The following is a 12,043-nucleotide window of genomic DNA, read 5'->3' as shown; positions in this document are numbered from 1 at the left end:
GCCTTCAGGCCCCCGCTCCAGACGGGACGCTGACAGCCTCACTGGACTGTGTAAGCAGCTCCCACCACGGCAGAAGGACACATCCTCTAACAGACCCTTGTCCTGGGGACTCTGCTTTTCTGACCGAACCCTGCCAGACACAAGGCTGTAGGATCCAGCGATCCCACTCATGATCAATGTGTCAGCACTAGATCAGAATAGTGTAGAAACCTGTGGCTCCTCACGTCCCGAACCAAAGGCAGAAATAAGACTCCAATTTCCAGTTTGCTCTGGGTTACTAACGAGGATTATCTATCAAGGTTGTTGCTTTTTTTTTTTTTTTTAAGATTTTATTTATTTATTTGACGGAGAGAGATCACAAGTAGGCAGAGAGGCAGGCAGAGAGAGAGAGAGAGGGGAGGAAGCAGGCTCCCTGCTGAGCAGAGAGCCCGATGCGGGACTCGATCCCAGGACCCTGAGATCATGACCTGAGCCGAAGGCAGCGGCCCAACCCCCTGAGCCACCCAGGCGCCCCAAGGTTGTTGCTTTTTAATAGTGGCATGTGAGCTGCCTTTGTGTGAATTAGACACAGGTGGACACAGCCCTGCGGCAGGCGCACAGCCCGGCAAGTGAGATGGACGCTGGAAGACGGCCTACTGACCTCATCTAATCGCACTGTTTAAGCCTCAATGCCATGTTACCTAGTGTCCTTACCTCACTGCTGGCTTGATGGGGACTGCCTCCACTGGTTCACCATTAAGCATGATGGTAAACTCTGCCAGCTCTGTCTCAGGAAATACCCGACATGCTGACTGCCTACTTTTAATCACTTCCTTAGTCACCATTCTGGTTCGAGCTACTTGAACCATTTGGAATATTGTTCTGGCTTCCTCACTGGTCTTCCTGCCTCCACCACTACCTTCCTAAATTTTACCCAACATAGCAGCTAGAGAGCTCCTATTTAAATGAAAATCAGATTGTTTCAGCCCTTCCCTCGGAACCCTCTACTGGCTTTCCAGCCCACGCAGAGAAAAGACAAAGTCCTCACAATGGCCTATAAAGTGGCAGACCTGGGAATGACCCTCCCTCTTGGATTGCCCCTCAAGGAAGGACTCACTGCCTTGTGGCAAGGAGTGTGGTCAACTGCCAGCCTCCAGTGGTCGGCTCCTTCAGAGTCTCCGTGGTCATCTAGTGAAGATCATGCTCTTTGAGGGGTGGCCCCCAATCGACCAATTGAGCAAGGAGGTGGTGCATGGGTGGGGTCATTCCTGCCCCAGGCAGGGCTCTGCTAACGGACAAGGTGCTCCTTGCTCAGGAGCACCCCACAGAGAGTTTGCGGGTTCCATAATGTCCGATGGCTTCCCCTGCCCAGTCCTTTCACAGGTGTTCCTCCCTAATAAACCTCTGCACTCCTCGTTCCAGCTCAACATCTCCTTCTGGAAGATGGCTCCCTCTCCTTCCTATCTGCTCCAGCCACACCACCTCCATGCTATTCCCCAGAGCAGACAGTCCTGCCTCAATCTTTTGTGTTGGGCATGCCCTCTGCCTGGAGCCCGCTTCTGCACGTAGCTACACAGCCCACGTCCTCACGGCCTCCAGGACTTCCCCTTCCTTCTCTGATGGTCCTTCTTCCCTCCGCACATGGGCTGCATCACACGCTCACCCTACCCCCGCTTCCTGCTTTATTTTCCTCTATAGCATTTCTCACCACTGAATATACTAAATGTTCCACTTGTTTATCTTGTTTATTTTCAATCTCCCTCCACTGGGATGTGAGCACCATAAGTGTAGAGTTTTGTGCATCGAGAATACTAGGCACCCAGACAGATGGCAACTGATGGAGAAATACTTCCCACCCTGATTCCCTTCCATTTTTTCTAATTTATCTGAATGCGTGCAATGCTTTCTCTCCTTTCTTTGTTCCCTAAGTTGTGCCAGTTTCCATCTCACTCGTCTTATTTCCAACCATCCCCTTCAGATCCCTCTTCCCTGAGTTCCTAGGCTTCTACGTTGCTGACTTTCCTTGGCACTTCTATGAAATTACAGTGTTTTTTTTTTTTTAATTTATGTAGGAGCATTTGATCACAGATGTTATGCATTCCAACCCCATCTTTCTGAGTGTTCTTCTCCTGTTGGAAACTATTGTTCCCTCTTTCACTTGTTTTTTTCCTATTTTTGTGTGGAGGACATAGCTGCTCCTTCTCTGTCATTCCTGTTAGAAGGAGCTGGCTTTTCTTGCACCGGTTATCTGCAGACAATTTCTGCAGGATTTGGTGGGGGTTGTGCAGGGAGGTGTAGGCTTGGCAAGAACTATACTTTGAAATGTCAGGACCCCCTGCTCCCCCGCTCTGGCAAGGGACAGTGGTCTTCAAAGAAAGCCCTTCTTTCATGCAGCCAGACCTCTGTTCCTCTTCAAAACGAATCAAGTTCAGAAGGGTTTCTCCCACCATCTCTTTTCTCCTCCTTCCAGTGTACCAAGGTAGGTCTCTCAGAAACACCTCCTCACTTTTCAAGGTAACCCTATCACCTTGAAAAGCTGTGTCTTCCATGGTCTTTCCAGAGATCTGCCATCTCTGGGCCCCCTGGGTACACTCCGTGCCTTTTTTCTCTACCTTGCTGAGCATCCATGCTCACCCCAGACTGGCTCCTCGCAGCCCCAACTCAGTGGGATGCCCTCTCTTTAATGAGGATTTCTGCCTTTGGCCTGACTGGCCTCCCCAGCCCTTTGCTGCTTTCCCTAGCCAACCCCGGGCCGGATCACCGTGGCTCCTTGGTGTCCTCCACCTGTCCCCATGGACTTTGCCAGCACTTCTACCCAACCTGAAGTGTCTAATTTTCTGTTCTAACTGAAAAAAAAAAAGAAAAAAAAATGCTTTTTTGCTCTTTTTTTCTGGAAAAAAAAAAAAAAGGATCATACTGAAATTGTAGCCTTGCTCACACTGGAAGATTTTATGTCGACCTCATTAGAATAGCATGAAATATACACCTCCCCCCAGAGCCATCTAAAATCATTCTTAGATGTAAAACAAAACTTACCTCATACTTGCTCAACTCTTGAATTAACTTTTTTTCTTTGACAATAAATTTCTTCTCTGCTTGTTTTAATTCTAATGTAACTTTTTCGATCTCTGCCAAAAATTCAGTGATCTCTTTTTCACGTACAGTGGTCTAACAAGGGGGAAAAAAAAATAACCTAAACCTTAAGATTTGCCATTTGCCTGTGTAGCCCTCAGCCTCACATTTTCAAACAGCCAAGAGTGAATATCTCTTTGCATGAGACGTGGCTCCAGTGTTAGCTTATATTATTTCACGGTTACCACTGAGAGGAACACTTCATTTTCCCTACAGAGGTTAATTTATTCACCAGACAAAATCTATAAGCTACAGTAGGAGGAAATATGGAGTGGGGACAGCGGTCAGAGGGCCAATACTAGAGCTAAAGTTATGTTTAATATCTTTTTTTTTTTTTAGAGAGAGCTTCCCTAAAAGTTAACATCAAATAAGTTTCTGGTGGCCTGTTTCAAAAGCATCTTCTAGAGAGAAGTGCTGCTTTGTTTGCTAAATTCCTACACTTAATACACCACAAATAGATACACTCCTTAAGAAAGTTAAACAATGCACTCTAAACATTGCCAGAAAGGAAAACATCTTTTAACAAGTTAAGGTTGAATCAGGTGTTGAAGGAGAATCACTGATAACGAGGTAGTAATTCTAAGGCTGTACTAACTCGGAGTAATCCAATTAAGTTCTTAGACTTCCTTTACCTCTTGCAATAATTCAGCGCGTCTGAGCTCCAAACTCTGAGTTTTATCTAAAATTTCTCCTATTTCAATTTTTATCTGCTTTCTCCAACGGGCGTGTTTTTTCCTCAAACAAGCTACTCTCCACTGAGTTATAACACTAGAAATTCGAACACAAAGAGTCAATGTTAAATTGACATAATGGTGTACTGAAAAGATGAAAGAATTCAATGCTTAGAATGAAAGAATTGGATAAAAGAATTCAATCTTAATATGATTATACATCCAATAGGACAGTGGACAGACCACATGTGGCAGCTCCCCTCCTTTAGGTAAAGGATAGAAATGGGAAAGGTTCAGGAGCAGATGGCTAAGAGAAGAGACCCAGGCAGGAATAGTAGTGAAATTCCCTAAATTACCCAGAGTGCTAATAAGGGATTTCATCTTCTGGGTTCTCCAAACTTTTCCCTCCATGGCCGCATAAAAATGCTACACTGGAGGAGCGTAAAACTCTGCAATTGAAGTCTTGTACATGATATGAATAGCAATGACAACAACAATAAAATACAGTTAATTTTTTGCAAATACTTCCTAGGTGCCAGGGAGTCATCTCAATATTTGATACAGATCATCTACCATTCATGGTGACCTCACAGGGTGAGTGCGACCATCATTGGCCACTTTGTAGGAACGGGAGACGAGAGATTGCTAAATAATGTGGCCTTGGGCACAGAGCTGGTAGAAGACAGAGCAGCAAAGCAGCCCATCTTCAGAGCCCGTACATTTATCAGCGCTCCTCTACTGGTCCACACCAAAGCCTGGTAAGCAAGAGGTACTGCACCAGTGTCAGCAATTTCACTCTTTGGTGAGTTCACTTGATTGAAATGAGAAACTCTGGTTCTGTTCAATGTCCCAACATCAAAATAACAAACACATCTAGACCTGAGAGAACCCAAAATTTAATTTAGGAAACTAATTTCCTTGGACTCCAGGCAGCAACAAGTACTCTGACTTCCTCCCTAAGCTGGGGCACTATTCATTAAGATAAACATATACTACTCATAACACAAATGAATTTTTTTTTTTTACCATCTCTGATTTTCTCTTCCCAGGTTATCACTCAGGATTTCTATTTGTTTCCGAAAAAGTGACTTTGTTGCTCTAAAAACAAGAAAACATACGTTGGGTTTTGCATTTGTGGAAGCCAGCAGAATTTATAAAAGACTTGACATATCATTCTTGTGCACAAGAAGATTACCATCTAATTGGGAGACAAACCAAACATAGTGAAACAACTAAAGGTAGTGGTAGACTCAGAGAAAATTATGATTTCATACAAGTGCAAGTATTGTGGTGGACACCCAAGGGAGGGAAGAAAGAGTCTAGGGAGACAATCGAGGAAAGCTTATTGGAGTTTAATATTTAACAGAGGGAGGAAGACAGATTCACAGAATGGAGGTGAAATCCCATGATGGAAAGGATATCATCTTTTGCAAAGACACGGAAAAGGAGAAGCAAGTCAGGACTCTTCTGACCAACATGGACTTGCTGCAGACAGAGGACATTGAGGGAAGTAATAATGGTGACATGGGACAGGTGAAGGTCAACAAACTGGTGAGGAACTTTGGATTCTAGACTGAGTCCTAATTTGATGCAACATATAATTGAGAAAGCCTATATTGATTTTTGTACTAGGGGTAAGTAACAATTGAGGATGGAAGATTTTCTTGTGAATCTGAGATGATAGAAGATGAATGAAGAGTCTAACACAAGTTTTAGAAGACTCGATTATTTTTATTCCCTTTTTTCCTATTGAGTGCTTCAGACATAGAAAAATAAAATATGACTTTGTCTTTTGAAAAATAGAAATATTCATAACTGAAACAGAATAGGTAATGCTGTGAAACTAGAAACAACTGTGTTCCGTCCTTTTTCTCCATTTGAATCATAGTCTGGGCTCTTGATTTCCTACCTCAATAAATTTATTATCCTCCCTGGAACTGCAAGTTTCTTCACAATGTACCCCAACCTCAGTGATTTTATTTACTTATATATTTGGTTTAATTCACTGAGAAGTTGAACTAGTTTAAAATAACACAATAGTAATACACAAAGTCCTAAGTGGAAGAAGTTATTGGGTCACAAATTTGGCTCTGAGCTTCCTGGTGCCCAGAGCAATGATGGCACAACAACCAGTTATGGAATCTCTATTAATCATGTGGAAAATAGGAGCCCTACTCAAACTAATTCTGTTTTCCTGCTCTTTCACAGTGAAGAGTTCATAGTTTCCCGTCTGAAACCAACACATGAAACAGATGTTTAAGTATGTTGTTTAACAGCATAAGGACAAGCAATCCACACATCCTGCATGTTCTAGATTTCTGTTGGTACAGGTCAAATTCAATCACCGCTATCTTAGTACTATAAGCTAGTTGCTCCACTGCCCTGTATTCAAATAACAAAATGTATTCAAATTATAAAAATGAAAAAATATATAACCCCTTTGATCCAGTAATTCAACTTTAAAGGACTTTATTATAAAGAAATAGTTGTACAGGTGGGCAGAGATATACATGTTAAAGTATATCTTTATGTGATATGAACTTTGAATAGTGCTTGTAATATAGAAAACACACATACACACACATATACACAAAGAAAACACAAAAACAAAGTCCATCAGGAGGGGACTGGTTAAATAACACAACATAATCTGTAAAAGAATGATTATATAGTTGAAGAAAGAATGAGGAATGAGGTCACATATAGAGAATTTTGTATTCTTCTGAAATAGTTTTAAAATCAGAAAAGTGTAAAAACTAATACAAACATTCCCCTATACCCTTTACCAAGTTCTCCAAACGTTATCATTTACCATATTTATCGTTTCTCCCAGATAAATTTTTTTCAGATTTTTATTGGGCTACAACTGAAGCATAACATTGTGTAAGTTACCCAAATGTAAGTGGAAAAATTCTAGTTTCAGAAAAGGACAATCCCATTTCTAGATGTACAAACATACTCCTATATGGAAAGCATATATAGCAAACTGTTAACAGTGAGATCTTGGGGGAAGGGTAGGGAGATTAGGGTAACTTTTACTCCTCTAAGCTAAACATTTCTATATTTGAATTTTAAAATCAGGTGCAAGCATTATTTTTTCAACCAGAAAAATTAAAGGTATTTAGAGTGGCAGAAATGAATACCATAGGGGGGCCAGTGTTGTGACAATGTTCAGGCACATTCTTGTTACTGGAGTGTTAATGGGTCCATTTCTCATGTCCTTGTATGGACATGTAGCTTTTATGGAACTTAGGACCTGCCTAACCTTTCAATGATAGGTTCGATGATAATGACACTTCTAGAGTGTAAAACAGAGACAGTGAATTATAAGTCTCCTTTTCTATAAGATATCAGAGGTTGTCAGCTCTGTTGTTATCGTATGTTAAAAAATAAATGCAGAGAAGACGAAGACGAAAAGTTTCAAAGGCCTACCGATGAAGATCATGGAGCGTGACAAGTCCTTCTTCCATATTTTTGATGTCTACTTTTCTTTGTGATAGGAAGTTTTCTTTCTGAGAAATGAATACCAGTTGTTTCTGATTCCTACCATGAAAAAAAAAAACCCAGAGTTATCCTATGTGGAAGGGTGAAATCATCATCTTCACTCCTCAGCAAGGGAGGATACAGAGTCACAAATAAGAATGTAAGAAAGTAAGCTGGGAAGTTCAGCTCATAAACTATTAACTGAACAAATGAGTAAAAATAGAAACAGAATCTTTTTGCTAGTCGTGGCTAAATCTAAACTTCTAAAAATCCCCAAGCATTAATTAATTATTAATTAATAAACCACAAGAAGGATACTATAGACTCCATCCCTGAGTGGGGATGTCCCTTGTAATGCATTTATCAATTCTACCATGTTCTTTTGTGAAGAGTGAAGGAACCAGTCATAACAACTTTAAATTTTGGGTTTACCTTTTTCTAGCAGTGTGACCTCAGGAAGAAACTCTGCCTGTGGATGAGCCTCAGTTTCCCCCTTCATAAAATAGGGCCTACAAATGCTCACCATGTGTCAGGATTAAATGCGATGAAAAGGGCGCAAGCCAGTGTGTAGCATGGCACCCACGAGGCATTCTATACAAAGTGGTTATATTTTGTCTCCCATTTGCAGAGAGAATAATGGGAAGCATACAGTTTTGTTCAATGTCAGTTTTTTCCAGACATTGATAGGGGCATTCCTGTAACAGAAATTGTTCTGTTTCTGTGTCTCATCTTCAAAACTGCTATGGATGCAACTATGTCCCCCACAGATTCATATGGTGAAGGCCTAACACCCAGGGTGATGGTATTTGAAGATGGGGCTTTTGCGAAGAGATCAGGTCACCTGATTAGATGAGGTCATGATGGGGTGGAGGCCCTCATAGGAAGAGACGCCAGAGAGCTTGTCCTCATCCTCTCTCTACTGTGTAAAAACGCAGTGAGAAGGCAGCCATGTGCAAGCCAGGAAAAAGGGCTCTTATCAGAACCTGACCATGCAGGCACCCTGATCTTGGACACCCAGCCTCTGGAATGGAGAAATCAATTTCTGTTGTTGAAACCACCCAGAGTGTGGGGTTCAGTTAGGGCAGCCCCAGTTGAAGACAAAAACCAGGAATGACAGTAAATGTTTAAGTGTTAACAATTGTTTCTCACCAGCACAATTTATGATTAAAACTGATAACAGTATTGCTCTGGGGGAAATTTTTGCCTAAAGAACTCCTAACAACAGATTCTCAGTACCAGTTCAAATTGGATGAGATATAATGATCGCAAAACTGCCTGCAGCTCCAATACCCCACGGTTTTCACGTCAGTGCTCCCGGACACTGTAATTACGCTCCCCAGTAATCTCACGTCACCTGTGGTGATGGATTATTGCTCAAAGAATTCATGCTTGCAAGATGTTGTTCTGTATTCATTAAGAAACTATTGGTGAATGCCCACTATCTACTGAGCCATGTTTAAGGGGATATAGGTTTCAGAAGGATCATTCTGGTGGAAGGGAGGACAACGAGAGAAGGGGGAAAAGCTGCAAGTGGGGAGAGCTTTGGAGGGACAAACTAGAGAATGGAGTTGGAGAAGAAAATGGGGTATATCTGAGACACTTCGGGGAGGTGGCATTGACTAACCTTGGTGCTTGAATGGAGTCCAACAGGTAGTAAAAGATAGGAATTTCCTTGAATAATTTCCCAGTCTCAGTGACCAAAGCTTTCTCTGAGATAGGGAATAGAGGTACAGAGCCAGTTTCTGATGAAGGTGGATCTCACAGTTTCTCTAGACAGTCTCATAGGATCAGCAGGATTTTTTTTGGGGGGGGGGGAGCTGATTTAGAAGTAAATATAATGCACACGGTACTTAGGGATCTGATCTGACCCAAAGGAGGAAAGCATTACACAGTGCATAGAGAGGCAGATTAGGAGTGTGCTTATGTGTTTGGGGTAAATAATATTTCACGGTTGTCAACAGATTTGAAAACTAGGAGAAGCTGAAGTGGAGAGTCACCATTCTGTGGCCAGGGAGGGCACCCCATAACTATGGCATGCTGATTCATTTACGGATCATGGATAGAAACATACTCTTCGTAAATTTTCTGTTTCTGCATATAAAGTTTATCCTCCTCGCTTAAGACAATCTTATATTGTCTGATAAGAGTCTGAAATTTCTCCCGTAGATCCTTGTTCTGTAAACGATTTTTGTGTAGTTGCTCAGCGATCTAGGGGAAAAAAAAAAACACAACAAAGCAATTGAAGTAGAGGACGTGCTTCACATTTCCTTGGAGGGGCATCAGTCATGCGGGCAACTCCACAGCACTAGGCAAATTACCTTGCACACAGTAAGTATGCCATACATTTACTGAGTGATGTAATTCTATAACCAATATGCAATTACACACCTTGGGGCCTCTCCTATAAATTATGACAAAAATGTAGAAAGGTAGTAAACACGATGGAAAAACCATGGAATCATAATTCATATTGAAATAAGAACCCGGATTAATAAACTGAGATCATCTGGCAGGATCTGTACATCCTACACTTGGGAAAAGAAAATATAACATCAACACTAGCTCTGCCTCAAAACCTCTTGGATGAGAAACTATGGCTGCCTCTTGTTAAATACTTCTATTCAAGGACAAAAATAGTGCTCATTAGTGAACTTTGTACTTAACTTTGTACTTAAGATGTTTCTATTGAATTACTTCAAATGAGGTAAGAAAGTCAGGTTTAGTAAGAGTCCTGGGCTGAGTAGTTCAAAATAACCTTCTGGCTGAGGACTACTAAAATAGCTGCATGAAAAAAAAAATATTAGAAGTGCTGGAGAACAAACAAGATAATGAGGAATTCTACAAGAAACTGAGAATCCAGAGTAGTCAATCTAGCACTGAAAACTCCTTTCACTCTGAGGACATTTACTGACATGGAAGAAGACACTTGGGGGAATTTCACTTTCTTACTTGACAAGAGGGGCAAAAATCAACAGGTACAGCTCCCCCAGGTGTTGAGTCTGAGAAACCTTCCACCACTTCAGTCTGGGATCCCAAAAAGCTTCACATCCTGAAGAAGGGGAAGTTGGAAGCTAGTAAGACATGGTCCAGCCTGATTTTGTTCACCAGGACATGTCAAGTTGCATTAAAGTGGCTGGATGGGAATAAATGGAAGTCTGTTTCTGAGGAAGATACGATCATCCTAAACTTCAGATTGTTTCTACATTTCTTTTATTCGAATACAATGTCTGGTGTACAGTTTTCCACCAGGAACAGAAGGAAGTAAGACGGCATGAACAAAGATTGGCAGAAACAACAGACTGCAGAAAACAAATCTACAAAAACATCCGCTACTGAATGGAATTAGACACTGAACTATATAAGTACTGTGCTTACTATAATCAAAGAAATATTAGAAATACTTGAAAGTTACAGCAAGGAATTAGACATGGTGAAGAATGACAAAGCAGATTTGAAAATTACCAATGAAAAAATGCAATAGCCAAAAATAAGAGCCAAAATAAGGCCATTCTGCCCAGAATACAGCAGGGGGAGACAAAAGGCAGAAAATACAGGAAAGGGTAAAAATACAGAGAGAAAAACATATATTAGTACAAATAACTGTACACACACAATGTACATACCTACATATGATCAGAGTCTCAGAAGAAGTGGAAAAAGAATGAAATATGTGAACAGATAATGACTAAGAATTTTGCAGAACTTATAAAATACAGTAATTCATGACTTTAAGAAGCCCAATGAATCCCACACAGGAGAAATAAAAAAAGAATACGTGGACATCTCATAGTGAAACCAAACTATGTCAAAGGAAACAAAGACCACCTCAGGTAAATGAGGCACACCAAGTTCATGGGTCAGAAGACTCGATATTGTAAAAATGTAATGTTATGTCACATTACATTAATATTGGTTTAAAATATTAACAAACATGGGATGCTTGGGTGGCTCAGTTGGTTAAATGGCTGCCTTCAGCTCGGGTCATGATCCCAGCATCCTGGGATCGAGTCCCACATCGGGATCCTTGCTTGGCGGGGAGCCTGCTTCTCCCTCTGCCTCTGCCTGCCACTCTGTCTGCCTGTGCTCGCTCTCGCTTCTCTCTCTATGACAAATAAATAAAATCTTAAAAAAATATATTAACAAATATGACCCAACCTGATCTATAGATATAATGCAACTCCAGTCAAAATGTAAACAGGTTCTTTGGCAGAACTTGACAGACTGATAGAAATTCAAAGGGCCAAGAATAGATGCAATCTTGAAAAACAAAGTTGGATTTATACTAGTAACTATAAAGGCTTATGTTAAAGCTGCTAATTAAGAAAGTCTGGTTTTAATGTGAGGAGAGACAAGTCCAAAGGAACATAATAGAGAGTCTACAGATCTACATACATATTTATGATGTATTTGTGATCTACATATAATTTATGACAAACATGCCATTACAATATAGTAACAGGCAAAGACTTATTTTCATTAAATGGTGCTAATTAACTGGACAACCTTATGGAAAAACATAAATCTTGACCATCCTCTCACAGTGTACACATGCACACACACAGACTCCAGATGCCTTGTAGTCAATCCTAAATGTGAAAAGTCAAACAATAAAGCTTCTAGAAGATCATGGGAGAAGAATTTCTTCATGACATAGGACTTAAAAAACAAAAAGGAGTAGGTTGATAAACTGGACTTCATTATAACTAATAAATTACATCCATCAAAAGATAGATCTGTACATAAAGTCTGTACATTTACAGTATATATACTTTTTGGTA

General features: G+C 40.9%; 1 protein-coding gene across 4 annotated transcripts in view; it reads right to left on the bottom strand.

The window, feature by feature from the left end:
* Positions 1 to 12,043, bottom strand: part of CCDC175 (coiled-coil domain containing 175) — a 68,561-nt gene that overhangs the window by 32,574 nt on the left and 23,944 nt on the right. For all 4 annotated transcript variants that reach the window (XR_014312865.1, XM_082734967.1, XM_082734969.1 and 1 more), the window contains 5 exons: positions 9,337 to 9,473; positions 7,215 to 7,325; positions 4,809 to 4,880; positions 3,744 to 3,879; positions 3,016 to 3,147 (listed from right to left, as the gene is read on the bottom strand). Coding sequence is in view for 3 of the 4 variants with exons in the window: in XM_082734967.1 (XP_082591093.1) it covers positions 3,016 to 3,147; positions 3,744 to 3,879; positions 4,809 to 4,880; positions 7,215 to 7,325; positions 9,337 to 9,473 (588 nt within the window). In the remaining variant the exon portion in view is untranslated. The remainder of the gene's footprint in view (positions 1 to 3,015; positions 3,148 to 3,743; positions 3,880 to 4,808; positions 4,881 to 7,214; positions 7,326 to 9,336; positions 9,474 to 12,043) is intronic.

Source organism: Mustela nivalis (genome assembly GCF_964662115.1).
Source record: "Mustela nivalis genome assembly, chromosome: 6".
NCBI classification, from domain to species: domain Eukaryota; kingdom Metazoa; phylum Chordata; class Mammalia; order Carnivora; family Mustelidae; genus Mustela; species Mustela nivalis.
The sequence above is the reverse complement of the archived record's forward strand: the minus strand, read 5'-3'. Positions and strand labels throughout refer to the sequence as shown.